At 35.2% G+C, this 16,384-nt stretch overlaps 2 protein-coding genes across 2 annotated transcripts in view; one reads left to right on the top strand and one right to left on the bottom strand.

The window, feature by feature from the left end:
• Window positions 1–16,384, top strand: part of LOC127061026 (translation initiation factor IF-2-like) — a 694,470-nt gene that overhangs the window by 373,429 nt on the left and 304,657 nt on the right. The window lies entirely within an intron of this gene.
• Window positions 1–16,384, bottom strand: part of LOC127061027 (cAMP-specific 3',5'-cyclic phosphodiesterase 4D-like) — a 152,150-nt gene that overhangs the window by 53,904 nt on the left and 81,862 nt on the right. The window contains exon 2 of the mRNA XM_050986871.1: window positions 14,104–14,224. Within this exon, the coding sequence (XP_050842828.1) occupies window positions 14,104–14,145 (42 nt within the window). The 5' untranslated portion in view covers window positions 14,146–14,224. The remainder of the gene's footprint in view (window positions 1–14,103; window positions 14,225–16,384) is intronic.

The following is a 16,384-nucleotide window of genomic DNA, read 5'->3' as shown; positions in this document are numbered from 1 at the left end:
AGCTTCTTCAACAAAACTTCCATAAGGTATTTCCTTTAAAAAAGCCAACAAAATCAGACTGATTTATTTAATTTGTTTTCCCCTGGAATAACCACCATAAAAATGGTGTTATGATGCCAAAATATAAGACCTCATCTAAAATATGGAATCACTTCAGATCCTAGACATTTCCCTCACTGCTTTCCATTCTTCTTTATGCCATCAATCTCTCTGGTCATTCACAGATCTTTGAACACAGAAGTGTTTTATTTTAAAAATATAAGTTTCAGCAGCATGAAAAAAAGATTGTAACTGTGGGCAGATGTACAGAGATTTATGCTGTTGAGTACCAATAAAATCCACACTCCTTGTGTCTACTTCTAAAATTTTCTGCAGCTCTTAAAACACAGATTTACTGCTTGAGCTCCGAGTCTCCCAAAGCATGGGCGGTCACTGAGCAGCACATTCCTGGCACTACATACAGTGCTGTACAGACAGCACTGTATAGACATAAAGACTGGCTGCAACTCAACATGTGGGCAGGAAAATTTCTCACAAATGTTTTCACCTGAGAATCTGGCAATTAACAGCTAACATGCAATTTCTCACAAACAATAAATAAATGTGCTTACAAATATAATCTATTTTACACCAATTGTAGCCATGCAATAGCATTACAAATTTATTTTTTGTAGAGAGTCATTATTAAAAAAAAAAAAATCCCTATATATGTGGGGAGAGGAGGAGGAGAAGGAAGTTGATGGTTTACCATTTGGATAAGTGTGAGAGATAAAAATGTACAAAATCTGGATAAAATTTGTAGTCCCATATTGCAGAGCTCAAGGTGGACAAACAGATTATCTCAGTCCATACAAGCACTCCATATATTGACACAATTCTCATCTATTCTGAAACTGACATTATAGAAACTTAGTCACATAACTAAAAATATTGTCCTTTTACAAAATTTAAGATTTCTCTAGCAATAGTATGCAAGCTTTCAAAAATTAATCTCAGAAAATCTTATGTATCCTTTTATGTACAGCTAAAAATGTTGAGGCACAGTTTCTCTAAAAAATTACACATCAAGAGAAATCATTCCATGTTTTTATTCCAGGAGATGAATGACAACAAATGGCCATAACTCCAGAAGTCCTAATCTTATAAAGGAATTTTTATTACTTCTATTTTTTTTTTTTCATACATTTAGACTGTTTGTTTCATATGTATGTTCCAGTAAGAAATCCTGACTTTCAACCATTTTTCCCCACTCTTCTGCTTATCGAATGCGGACACTAGGTCATGTATCTTACCTTTTCTGATTTCACTGGAGACAGAGATTCCTAGATTCTCTTCTGTACTTTGAAAAATTTGCATTCTTTAGTGCTTCATGAATAGAGAGAAATGGTTAGAAATACAGTTTCTTGTTTGAGTCTTTCACTGCTTCTGTTTACCAACCTAGCCAGCAACTTAAAATCACTACACAATCATGTAACCCTGTAACCCTGTAACCTCTGAGCACCAACCTAAGAACAAGTGCCTTCAAATACATCTGCTGCTACTACTGCGATATCCACAATTTCAGGTTATCACACCTCTAAAGAAAGCATGCTTACAGTGTTATTTTTGAGTTCCTTTGTAGTGTTATTAGTCGACTTTTCCTCCCATGAAATAGATTCTTGCATTAGAAATAAATTTTGATTTTAATAATGCTGGACATCTATGATAGATTGTGGTAAGGGAAGAACACCACAAGAGAATTTTGATGAGAATTGTCTGAGCCAGTTATATTACATATAATTCTAACACCCAAACTTTTCACCCAAGTTGTAACCCCAAACTTTTCACCTTCACACCAACGAAGTGTTTTCACCCTCTGAAAACACTTCTGTAACACGAGTGTTTATTTTAAAGCTGAAGAAGGAGCTACTAGGGGCAAGCGGCCATGCTGTCAGGGATGGAAAAAGACAGAATGGAGAGCTAATGCTTGAAGCAGTTGCCGGTATCCTTGACACACACTCTGAAGTAAACACCACTGTATTGGAAATAAGAGTGTCTTAGCAAACTGTTGTTCACTATAGGATGAATCAAGAGTTGCTATAATGCTATACCAGCATTCTTTTATTTTCTCTGGTTCTTGTTCTTGGAAGTAAGGAGAGAGTATTGAACCCTGAAACAACCACAGCAATTTTTTTAGCTTTTATTTCTATAGGTTTTTCAGACTGAAAAAGATCCAAAGACTGTGATACAAATTCTCCATGTAAAGGAACAGTTTTCTTTTTGTTTCATCAATTGTCTTCAAACAACAGTCATGTAAAACACCACCTGCATTGCTGCATCCAGCTCTGGGGTCCCCAGCACAGGAAGGTCATCTGCCTGCTGGAGCAAGTCCAGAGGAAGGACGCCAAGATGGTCAAGGAGTGGAGCACCTTCATACAAGGAATTCCTGAGAGAATTGGGATTGTTCAGACTGCAGAAGACAAAGCTTTGGAGCAGCATAATTGCCACCCTCCAGTACCTGACGGGAGCCTTTTTACAAAGGCAGAGACAGGACAAAAGGGTGTGGTTTCAACCTGAAACATGGCAGATTTAGAGTAGATATTAGAAAGAGTATTTTTCTTGTGAGGTTGGTGAAGTACTAGAACACAGCACACAGAGAAGGTATGAATGCCCCATCCACAGGTCAAGGCCAGACTGAATGGAGTTTTGAGCCCTGATCTACTGGCAGGTGTTCTGGCTCATTGCAGAAGGTTGGACCTAGATGATACTTAAGGGTCTTTCCAAACAATTTGATGAAAATATTGTCAGTGTGTCATTAACAAATCTGTGAAACCTGACTGAGAGAAGTTTTACTTATGTCTCTGCTCTCACACGACCTTTTTAAAATTTAACTTCCACCAACATTATCTCTTATTGCCACATAGATGAGGCTAGTAGGGGAAAATATAATGTTGTGTGGACAGCATTTATACATGGTTGTCTGTTCTGTATCTTCTTTTAGTAACTGCGTGCCGTCCCACCACTCATTCTTTAACTGAGACTGCTCTGGACTTTAAGCCAGCATGCAGGGTCTCATTATAGGAAAAGCATAATGCAAAAGCTAAAAAAAACAAAGCTAAGTGTGACACCATCCTTATATCTTAAGGTATCACATATCATAAGGTACCTTACCAGAGCCATGGCAAAATTAATAAATTGATTTTAAACATATTTCAAATTGCACTCTACCAAGCTCTGAGGATTCTTTTACAAACTTTCAAGGAATATTACTAAGCCAATAGATATTTTTCTTGAGAGAGTAGTTTTTTTCCAGGGGAAAGAATATCATTCAGCCCTGTGAAAATAGTACTTTTGTCTACTTAACCATATGATACTTAACTGCACTTTTTTTTCTTTTTTTTTTTTTGTACTTTCTGTAGTGATTCAGTGATGCATGAATTCCATCATATTAATTCTTTCAGTTTATGCACCACAGCTAGTTTGCTATGTTTTGATAGAGAGAATAATATTCTTTCCCAAACTCACTACTCTTACTGTGGTTTGCCTATTACATCTCTATTCATTGATTCAACCCTAGAACAATATAGTGGAATTATTTTTTTTAGTTACTTTGTATTTACCATTTAGAGGGATTATTCATGGAGAAACAAAGCCAGAAGAGACATTAAAATTTAAAATGGAATCACAAATCAAAGAGTAGAAGGAATGTATGCATTGAGGAACAGAAAAAGAACATATGATTAACTAAAGAAAAAAAATGAACAGAGGTCTAGTACTTGGGAACACTGGGGGGAAGAAGGAAAAGGCATGATAAGGGTACAAACATCAAATACATTTACTTCCTAATTTACATCCCGTTTTATCTTGATTACTCTGATGAGTGATGAAGTCTGTTGGGCAGCAACATAACAATTTAGGACATTATGGTCAGCACAAGGTAATTAATTTGTATATATTTCACTCCAATTACACATTTTTCGAGAGGCAAAAAAGTAATTTTTTTTTTTCTTTTGTGTTTCTATATGCAAACAATTTTCTACAAACATAAAATCCTGTAGCTGAAAAAAGGAAGTGAAGGCTTGAGGCATACCCAGCCACAACTAAACTTGCAATTGAACTCACAATTGAGCTTCCAATTGAAACAACCAAAACATAGCTTTCCCAAGGAATTATGCAAGCCACACTTGTGCAGCAGATGAGACTGATTATATTGCTATGAAAATGTATAAGACTTAGAGATTCCAATCTCTACTTTTGCTGCTGGTAACTCATACAAGAGCATAGTGTTGTGGTTACTTAATGTAGAAAAAGCCCAGGAATTAAAAAATGATAAGGTACGTTCGCATTAGGAAATCAGAAAAAAGGCATGAATTTCCTATCTCCAAAATAAATTGAGTGAAAACTGTAGGCAGCTCTTAAGAATTCCACATGATTAGCTATTGGAAAGCAATGTTGCAAGACAACAGTGTTTATCTAAACTTGGTAGACAAAGTAATTGAAATAAATTACAGAATTTTAATTGTTTTAATTTCTGTTCATCCGCAGAGGAATCTCAAACTGCTTACTTGTAGTTGAGTAGATCACATCTGTTGTCTGTTATTTTAACTACTTTAATTAAATCTTTGTACCGAATTGCAGATGAAGAGGAAGACACAATCATGAAAATAGCAGATGCTTGTAAAATAGCAACAGTTCTGATCAGACTTCTGATGCATTCCTGATTAACAAAATGTAAATGGTTAACTGGGACTGCCTCACGACACACGGCACTGTGCAACCAAAGAAGCCAGAGTGTAGTTTGGAAAACATGGATCACTTCTAATAGAGATATTTATGGCTTCTATAATGAGGTTCAAAGAATTTTAAAGTGTTCCAATTATTTTTGATTTGCTACTAGTATGTACCAGTCTAGGTAGTAACATAGTAATTTTTATTTGATCAAGATAAAATGCAAAAAAAAATAAAAGACTGCTATCTTTATATATGTGCTGTGAACTGAGATTTTTTACTCTGAAGTGACTCCAAAGGCACAGGATGGAAAAGAGCTATAGGAGTAATTACATGGATAAGTGACAGGTATCTTTGTTGTCTCTCCTTTATATGCATTTCCTTTTTCTAAGATGCAATTTAAGATGCAAGAAAGCAAAAAAATTTTGGGTAACATACAGAGAGAGATGCCAGAACTGCCTGCAAAGCAACATGCATGAAGGTCTGGGTACAGCCATAAAACCATGCTGGGTTTTTGTGATCACACATCTCCTCTCACATTCCCTTTCTTTTAGGAAACCACACATTCTCCAAAAATATTATTTTTCAATGCTTTATCAAATGTCATTTTCCAATGTAGTTACTTGGTTTTCGTTTTTAAAACAACCACTTCCTGTAACAGAGGAGCTGCTCTTTCAAAAGAGGAACAGAGAAATCCTAATTTTCTCTCTCAAGAGAAGATCATTAAGTAATATTTGCACTGAGACAATTGTTTTATTTTGAAAAGAGCATAGCAAAACCATTGAGATTTGATATTCTGCTCTCTGGATTGTGACACTGAGATGGTTTCTCATGCAGAGAATAATATGTGAAAATTATTTCTAGAGGAATTTTCAAAGGCATCATGAAAAAAATCTAGCATCCTCTCTCTGAATCAAAGACACCAAAAACAAGGCCAGAAGAAGATACTTGTAGATATACAACAATTTATTAAAAATTTTTCCTCACTATCTGTCTAAATTTCCCTTCCCATCCTAATTCATTTGTTCTTACTTTATTATTCAGATACTGTTGTTACTAAACAAAATCTAGGTCTTGGCATGTGCCATGCAATTCAGATATTGATCCCTGGTAAAAAAATCACGATGTTCTGCTCCAGAAAGAGATGAAAGTTTGCTATTAATTGCCATTATATATGAAGAACATGCAGAGAAAAGGATGTAGATAAGAGTGTCATAGCCTTTGTCTAAGTTTCAAATTATGTAGGTAGAAATCTGTAGTTCATTCACCTAATGGAGGAATTGGAAGTTATTGCCATTCAGTATTTTCAAATGTTCACTTATGTTTTGAAATCTATTTTCTCAGGGCATGGTAATTTAAAATGCATAAGATAAGAAGCATAGCATGTATAATAAAAATATCCCCCGTCTCATACAAAATTTGATGATTTTTTCAGTTCTTTAGCCAAAAATATTATGTATGCTAATTCATTTTTTAAAATCATCTTGAAATGAGTTGTAGTTTGTACTTATTTAAGACCATGCAAATTACCTGTGTTTCTTTCATACCAAATTAAGTGTTTCTTTGATATTGCTGCACTGGCTTTTTCAGGTGAGCCCTAATTTTCTTAACTCTCTTTTTTATTATTATATCATATTATTACAGCATACTGTCCAGATGAAGTGTTGCAATATTCTAATCTGTAATATCTGACAAAAGAGCTAACAGAATTTGGCTTAATTTGTACATTGTAACAGACCAATTATTTTGGACATCACAGCCTTGCCTTCATTACTTTCCAGATCTTGAATAGCAAAGGAAAATGTATGGTCTAACATTCTAACAGAGACCCAGAAAATTCTCCAAAAAAGCAAATAGGACCATGAAAAATCTATAAGCATGTGTCAGAAGCATAAGTGAAAGCTAACAGCTAGGAACCCAAAGCAAGAGAAAAGCTTAGAAGCTATACCAGAGAATGCCTTGTTTTCGGGAGGGCCACAAATCACAGTGAAAATCCATCAGATTCAAAGGCTTCCATTGCTTTATATACTTATAAAGGAAAGGTGAAGTGGTAAGTAATTTAGTCTCTAGGCAAGTTATCCGGACTTTAAAAAAAAGGCACGGATGGGGGAGGGGGTATGAGAACAGAACGCAGCAGCAGCAGAAAAAAAAAAAAAGCTTTGAAAAATCAAAATCAAATTATTTTCTGGAATGCATGATCTGATATGAGATAAGTACTAGCCCTAGAGCAAGTCTGAGCCTCCTTTATTTTTCCAGCTTAGGACTGAGAGGGCAGAGGCAGTAAATCTCAGCCTTTTGGAGGTTTCAAAATAAAAATTCATCTTTGTTAGGACTGTCTAAGTGAGGGACAATACTTACTGGTTCTATAAGGGATGAGCTGGGAAATTTCTAGTTATTTTGCTTACTTAATTCTGAAAATTGCAAACAGCAGAAGTGGAATATGGAAGGAAAAACTGCAAAATTTGTTTTCTTTGACCCCTCTATTTACAGAGACATGAAACAAACACCTAATAGGCCTCATTTGGTCTTTTAAAAATATTATTTTAGATCTGTCCACAAATATTCAGCTGCAATTGACTTAAAATTTCTGTTTCTGTTGACTGTGTTTTCAAACTGTATTGAGTCATAGAATCAAAGGATTAAATGAAAAACAGAAATTCCGCAGATCTTCAACATACTCTTTCTTTTATTTAGCTGAGTTTTGATCCAAGTTAAAATAAAGTTTAAAAAGGAGGGAGATAGAAAAGAAACAGACAAAACTGAAATTCCCAGTGCTGAAAATAATAAGCTAGAATCTGAAGATTTAACCAGCCCTTTCTTGGATAATATTAAGTTTTTCAACCTCAAGCCACCAGATGCATCTGCTGAAGGGCTGCAGATAATGCACTTTCACTGTTCATAGGCAGTTTGGAGTGTTCCTGCTGAGATCCTGTGTAAGGTAACAGGCTTCAATTTCGGTGAGAGAATCCTCGCATTTCATAGAAAGGCAAGTTTGATATTAGCCCTCTTCAGAATGAGATTTGATTTTTTTAATGGAACTTCTTATTCATTTAAGGAAATCTGATTATGCTCTTTCTTCATTAAGGGCTTCCTAATGGACATACACAGCGTATACTTTCTGCCTTTCTAGGCTCTACATTTATGTGTACAGACATGTATGCATGCAGGGATAAAAGGCAAGATATACTGCCTGTGTCACAAGGGAAAAACTATACAATATTAAGAAAAAAATTCTCATTTTTTACATACAGTCAGAGCTGTTTCTGAAGCCATTGCTGAAGAAACAAAATTCCAATAGCAAGACCACTATATAAGAGTTGAAGGGCAGTCTTAATTCGGGAATATACTGCTCTTGTCAGCCTACTCAAGTTTTAATACTACTCAACAGTTCATTGTTCATAGTTCTTCATGTCTCCTTTTGCTGTCAGTGGCCAAAGAGCAGTAATCCTTGCCAGGGAATTATCTGCTTTGATGTAACAACTGGTATGAAGCCATTTCCATTTTCAACAAAAACATCTAGCAAATTGTTCTGCCATTGCTACAATATTTGCTCCTCTAAAAACATTTTCCATGTGACTGCTACTTACCATTCTTTAGTTCTCTACATCTATCATACTTCCAAAGTCTTGAAATTTTAAATTTTCATTGAAAATATTGGATATTTCTATTAGAAATATCTCAAGGCCCTTGTCGTGCAAGAGAACCTGAATATGCAATTTCCATTGCACTCTAACAGATGCATAGATATTGACAATAACTACCTGTGATTTAAAAAGACAAGTGAGGGACAAATAAGAACAGAATTTACATTAAAAAAAGGAATTACACAATATGGCATTTCCATCCATCTACAGTGTGCACCAGTTACATGCTCATTCTCCTATATCCATCACTCTGTCAGCATCAGTCATCCTTCTCCTAGGCACTGTTTCAAAATTTAGTCTCAAAGAGGGAATCAAAAGATGCAGTGTTTGCAAACTGAATAGCCAGAAAGACTATCTTCATTTTTCAAGAGAGAAGAGTGTCTAGAAACTCAGTCATGGATTAGAAATGTACTGTAATAAGTAAGTGGGAGGCAAAAGTAGGGAGATCAATAAATCTTTAATATTACTCTGTTTTAATTACATTATCCACCACATTCTTGTCTTTCCTTTACTCCTCCCTGACCACTAGCTGTCCTCAGTGTGAAGTGCAATGTATAAACTCCTAATGTTTACTGTCTTTTCTCCTAATTTGCCTATTCCAACACCTAGTAATCTATCCATGTTTTTCTTTTCTAACCTTTTAACATCTATTTCACTTAAGTTTATACTCTTTAGGTTAAGCATCTTTTCTTTACAATCATACAGTGAGATCTTCAGGGGCTTTTAATGTTATTTTCACCACTGTAGTAAAGTATTCCAAAGGCAGGAGCAATTTCCATCAAACAGTAAAAACAAAAGGGCTGGATCTGGTGTCAGATTTGGGATAATTACTCTGAGTAAAACACAAAAGGAGGTGTAATTCTGATACAAATGGTTGATGCCTCCCAGTCCTTCCCATGAAAGGGGGCCTGAACCATATACTGTGCCTCTTCAAGACAGCCTGAACAGCCTGAAATCAAGCACAGGGTGGGAGAATTGAGAGCATAAATGTATTGCTGAGAAGATGCAACCTCCCAGCAGATAACCATGGTTGCAGATAGGAAGAACTGGGACAAGGGATGCCAATGACACAAATGTGTAAGAACTCCAAAAAAATAGAGACCTAGGTGTAATCCAGGATTTTGCTAGCATAAATGAGCTATAAAACTCTCTGTCATACCCACTCAAACCATTAAAAGATTTTTTTTTCCCGTCGATGTAATTTGGACTAAATAAATACCATTGCCCCACAGATTATTGCTTAAATTTGCATAATAGTGGATGACATTTGAGCTACAGATTAGGATTTTTATGTCTGTTAGCACATGAGTGGGAGTATTTTCATGTTCCAACGTGCTGCAGTTATGTCTCAAAATTGTAAGTACTGCCCAGTCCCTAGATAAGGAGGTGAGGCTTCTTTCAAAAAGGCTGGAACTTAATTAGGAACATAGGCAGGAGCTGAGCTAGGAGAAGAGTCAAGAGAAGAAAAAGATTTATGACAAAAGCATGTCTATTAATTAAATGTCAGAGTTGAAGGAAGAAAGTATGGAGACTTTGGAGACTTCAGATTTTGAGATCTGAACAGAACAGGGTAGCTGGAAACATAAGTCAGAACTTCCATGAAGAAAATTTTCACCACTGGAGATGGCAGAAGACTGAAATGAAGAAATCTAGAATGAGTTGGAGGAAATGAAAATGTACAATATCTTTGTCAGGAATAAACTAGTGTATTCCTGCTATGGTACCTTTCCTCTGTTTTCAAAAGGTATTCCCACAACCAAAAGGATATTATGTGAATATAGTAAATTAACATAAAAGAATTGATTTAATAGGATCCAAATCCAGCTATTGTTTCTCAGAATGGACTCTCACAATAGGCATTAATTACTAGCCCAGTAGAAGAAATGTTCAAAAAAAAAAAGAAATGTTCAAAAAAAAAGGATAAAAGCTTTGCAGGGTATTCCTTACATAAGTTGCTGCTTTATGTATGTCCATATTGCCAGTCAGCCAGTGACATCAGGGGAAAAATAGCACCACTGTATGAATTTCAATTTGCCCTTTAGCAATGTCCTGCCTTGCCTTTTCTATCCCTTGTTTCATTTGCAAAGATTGTATTCAGATAGAGAGGTGGAAGAAGGCAAAGAATATGCAATGTAATTTCTTCCCATTAATTAAGAATGGGTAGTCCAAGCAATCTCCCTCTAAGTTTCCTTCTATCAGATAACAAATGGACCTAACCATTGGTGATGAGAGAAAAATCAATTTATTTGTAACTAATGCAATTATATTATGAAAAATACTTCTGGAGCACTGCAAGTTTATCTGTTGACAAATTGCTTACTTAGAATTATTGACCTAAAGCAAGAATTTCTGTCTGAAAGAACTGCTGTGCCAGAAAAGGGGCTGGAACTGAACTTCTTTGCAATTCCTTCACACTCTCAGTGGAGAACTACATCTATTTTTTGGTATTGAGTGTCTTACCCTGATGCTGACTAACTATTCTAGCTGGTGAGCAGAGGAGTGTAGTGCATTTGTCTGGGGTAGACAGGATGACATTCCCTCTCCCTTCAGGAGGAGTGGCAGACAAAGAGCCCTTGGCCCTTGTGTTCTCTGAGACTCATCATCTAAGGAGAAATGAACATAGGAACAAAAGAAGTGTGCAACTTCTCTTCACTCCCCCGCATCACAAGCAAAGGTTATGACAATCTAGCCCTCAGAACTTTGGATGAAAACATTTCTGTGAGTCAGCTGTTTGAAAATAGCTTTCTGCCCTCCTTTGCACTTTTCTATGGGTGCTCCCTGCCTGCTTTGCATTTGCATGACTTACCACCACTACTGTTACCTCCCCCTGCTCACAACTTCTGTATGCTGCTCAGAATCTTTCCTGCAACTTCTCTTTGGAGAGCATTCCGTTTTGAGGTCCACCATTTTTTGACCCCAGTGGTCAAAACTTTGCTTTTACAGCTTTGATCATAAATTATGAGTCAGTTTGTCTCCTATTAGTGATCTGTAGTTTATCCCGAACATATCATTGTCAAAAATATATTTTTTATATTTATGAATTCAAAAGTCTTCCACTTCTAGGCTTTTACAGATAATAATAAATTAAAAGGCAAACAAACTATCCTTAAAGTTCTAATTTTGCTTCCTGCCCCCCACTCCTTTTCTTTTGTTGTTGTTGAAGCTGTTAAAATGCCACCGTTTAAGCAGACCCAGTTGCTAAATATATTCTCTTTCTTGGTCCATTTTCTTGCAATATAGCTACTTTCAGATTTCACAAGGATTGACTCACTTCTGACACAACGTTCTAAGATAAAATCCCACACAGTGTGACATTCAGACTTCATTCTTGATACTAGCATGCTCATCACCTGAAAGTGCTCTTACTTCCTTTAGCTGACCAAATATGCTCCAATATACTCCCAAAGAAATCTAATTATCACAATACTTTGTTGAAAGGTTATTTATTATAGATGGAGCACTAACTGTCAGTAAAGCTGTGCTAGTTTCATTGAAGATAGGCTGGAAGTCTGATTTTGAAAGTACCAGTAAATATACTTCATCATGCTTTTTGATGAAGAATAAATTATATGCACATATGCAAAACTGTAGAAATAGTGTGTGGAAATACTTTGCCTTGCTTATGCAGTTATGAAAATAATATTAAATCCTTGTGAAACAAAAAAAAAAATCAAGTTCACTGTTTTATTATAAAAATTGTTCAAAAAAAGATCTCATTCTGTGGTTGATCAGTACTAACTAAAACTACTTTTTTTACTAGAAGTAACTTTGAGGTGGGGAGGGGGTGGAAACGGAGGAGGAAAACAAATTGCAGGGAGGGAGAGAGGGAAGGAGACAGGGAGAGACAAAGATTTAGCTGTGTTTTCAGATGTACCAGATGGTAAGTCATGGAATTAGAAACATTAGACCACCTAGAATATTGTAAGTTGAAAACGCTGGAAAAAGAGGGACATAAAAAAGGACAGGAGGAAATTATTTAAGAGGAAAAGTTGTAAAAGAAATTAAGAGCTACCTAAGGATACATAAGAAAAAGTATTAGACAAATAGTACACATAGGCTGAAACTACATGTTTGCTGATACCCTCACTGAATGCTGTGAGCAGCACTGAAATAAAGAAATTACTGTTATAAAAACCCTTTTCACAAAGGCAGTTAAATGAAACTCCATGGACTACCAATGAAGGAATGAGTGGTAATACTGTGCAAACCATCAAGGAGAGAGAGAACGTCTAGTAGCATTCGACCTTATGTGCCATCTGAGGATAGTTAAGTAATAGAGTTTAAAAATCTATTAGAAGTACAGTTAATAAATATTAAACACATATTTTTAATTACGAGATCATTTGCAAATTATTTCAACAGGATTATAGATGTTGTATGGTCAGAAAAGGAATGGAAATGTTTAAGTACCTTCTACCAGCAATTTCTATTATGCTACACTGTTAAAGTTAGCCTCAGTTAGTTCAAGATGCACACTGAGTTCTATATTTGGTGAAAATACCCAATGTTCACACATATCTGCAGGTTCATCTTCTATATTAAGTAAATTATGTTCACTGACATCTGAAACCGCTGAACCAATACCTTAATTCCTATGCTTCCTAAAAGGACAAAAACTTTCTTTGAGCATATGCGACAACATCCTATTAAATAAAAATAGAAGTCATATTCTGTCTTTCTTTTTAAGATTATTCAGCTGATGGCATTTTTACTTATTCACCAGTTGGTCTTTTCATGAAATGACTGGTCTGGCAGACCAGAGATGACTTTGACAACGAAAATTCAAATTGACAGGCATGTGGAAAAATGGAAGATTTGATATGTTGTATGAAATCTTTGGCTGTACTCAACAAGTCTAATGAGGCTTCTCCTAAGTCACTTTGGTTAAAATAGTTCAAATAGTTTCACTATTCTCCTACAAGCAGTAGTCAAAAAATTATTTATGTAGCATGACACCACAAAGCTAAAAATATTTCTCTGAGACTATGTATTTTACCATTTCAAAACAACAAACAGTAGGAAATATTCTATGTAACCAGTTCAAAGAAAAAATAGTTGCAGATGGTTTTAAGTTCGCAGAGCAAGATATGCTAGGATCTAACACCAAAATAAGGAAGTTTATTTTGCAGGTTAAAAATATCTTTCAGAGTCTGAACTGTCCAAACTTTTTGTTTCGGAAGTACTCTTGGATACAGAGAGATGTAAATATATATATATATATATATATATATATATATATATATATATATATACAGGACATCAAAAAGACCAGAAAACAGGCAAAATTAGGCCGTATCCAAACCTATGCTTATCTTTAGCTTATTTTCTCATCAATCTCCTGGAATACTTCACAGTCAGCATTTCATATCAAATCAAACACAGTTCTTGACATCAGTGCAGGGGCATACATTTGTAACTGAGTTTAATGTGGACATTATATAATCTTATATTTCAATGAATGCTCAAGAAAATACTAACTTTTTGAAAAATAAATTGTGGAAAATGAATGTGTAAATTCAAAAATAAAAGAAAAATGTCACTGAAACCATGCAACCATTGAATAATCTTATCTCTGGGTGTTGAAGACACACACATATTTATTTAGGTTACAGATATAACAGGGTACAAATAGCAATGATTTTATCATTCCATCTCAGAAAGTGGCATTTGAAAGGCTAATACAACACAGAAGTAGTGTGGAAGAATACTGATATTAAATAAAAAAGCAAGAAAAAGAAAACCTTCTACTTACACTCTTGCTCTTCCCACGTAGACTACAGGTATTCTTATTCATGGTGCCTAGGACTAAATCAGGTGTGTTTTGCAAGTCAAAGGTGAGGTTTTATCCCTCAATCATCCAAATAGCTTCTCTACTGAAAGAAATAAATTTATATAATTAAAACAAAGACTTTTCAAGTTCTACATTCAGGCATAAGACATTTCATCAGTGTATAAAAGCTGCACATATTCTAAGATCCACCAGAGCAAATGTTTCATGCATCACTACCTCATTCAACACATAGTTGCCCTGAACCATACAGCAAACATATCTGTGAATAGATCATGCTTTCCAGTCAATAACAGATGCATACCAACTCAAAAAATTGCAAAAGATTACAGGCTTCTGATTACAAGCTTTTTACCACAATTATATTTAACTAGACATTGGCAGTATTGTTTGCAATAACAAAATAAGGCTTATTGGATATTTTTATCCAGTTTCTCAGTCAAATGGCATTTTTAAACTTATATGCTATTCAGACCATGACTGAGGCTAAAAATTCAAAGAGGATCATTCAGAGTAATTTTCAAATCCAGGAGCCTAAGAATGCTTAAACCAGCAGTGGGGTACTTTCATATAGTTGTCAGAATTTGACAAATCTGTCATTGTATTAAAACAATAACTAAGCAAAATACCCTAGCAACTGATGATGGCATGGCATCACAGCTTTGAAAAGAAACATTTGTCAGCCTCTGGCTACAGGCACTGCAATAACTATGGAGGAGTGGAATTAAAGGGAAATTCAGATGCTCTGAAATCAGGCAGTTAGAAGATTGATATTCTCATATGAGCCAGATACATCTCTACACACATTTTTTTCTTTAGCTCAGCCAGGCACAGACAAAATAAAGTATCATTTCTGACCAACAGAGGTGCTACAGTAAAACATCCTAATATAACATCAATTATATCAACAAAAATCAGTATCCACAAGAGTATCCCAGCATTACTTTTTCAATGGACACAAAAGTAAAGAAGTCATTGTTCAATCTATTCCAGCAATACACACAAGAGAGAAATACACGTAGCTAATTAAACCAGTTGATGCATTAGAAAAATTCATAGAAGTCTAATAAAATATCTAGAGGTATGTATGAAATCAAGGTACAAGTTTATGGATTTACCTGAGGAAAGTTGTACTAGCACATTAAATGAGGGTCAAATATTTTTTTTTACATATTACGTGACATTCTGCTGTAGACAGTTTCAGGCATGTTTCTATGGCATAATACAGGCATAACACATCAGTCTGTGTCACAGCCAGAAAGCAGGATAGCAGAGCTCTTAAAATAAAGGAGAAAAATGCAGGCTATTCAGTACTAGGCTGAAGTCTGGAGAGGTAATTTTTGCTCTGTGAACATTTGATTGAAGAGACTGAAGAACATGCCCTAATCTCCATTTTTCTGTGGGTTCAATACCTAGAATTTACACCACAAGAAAATACCTCACTGAACTAGCCCAGAGATAGTTCCAGCACCTGACTGGTGCCATTTATTGTAATAGGGACATGAGACAGACACCCTTCTTCCAGACCTTACAAACTTTCCAAGTTTTCATTTAAGTATTATGGATTTTATTCCTGTTGAACATGCTATGTCCAATATTAGCCAAAAAAATAGTTCACCAAAAGATATGCATTCTGGAATACAAGCAGAACAATATGTATAAACTTTCATTTCATCACCTTATTCATTAAGACTAAACAATAATGATTCATAAAAATTACATAAAATACATTAAAAATATAAACACAACAAAGATTAACAAAACAGCTACTGATTTTTCTGATATTGCCTATTTTCTAAATTATAGTGGACAATGAAAATGTAAATGCTTTTACTGAAGCATTTCAGCTCAATTAAATTTTTGTTTTATTTAACAGGTGATTAAGAGATGGCAAAATCAATAAAAACAACTTGCCTTTATGGTCTGTTTCTACCTCTAGTTTTCACAACTCTTTCAAGATATTTTCAGGGTGTGAGGTTCCATTGAGAAAAGTGGCACATTCATACAGAGCAAAATATTTCCAGTTCAGGTTGTAAGAAGTTTATAAAAAAAAAATATACCAGGGAAATATCATAAGAGGAGGGATAAAAAAACAGCAAAAAACTCTGACAGACTGCTTGAGCAGTTTCCAGGGTGAATCAGGAGATTTATGTTTTTGTGACATCTGGGATATTGTCGCTTATATGTTTGCATGCATGTCTGTCTCTTTATAGAAAAAACATATTTTCTTTGAAGAGAGTTATAG

Source organism: Serinus canaria, chromosome Z (genome assembly GCF_022539315.1).
Source record: "Serinus canaria isolate serCan28SL12 chromosome Z, serCan2020, whole genome shotgun sequence".
Classification (NCBI taxonomy): domain Eukaryota; kingdom Metazoa; phylum Chordata; class Aves; order Passeriformes; family Fringillidae; genus Serinus; species Serinus canaria.
Note: the sequence above shows the minus strand (reverse complement) of the source record. Positions and strands in the feature narration are given on the sequence as shown.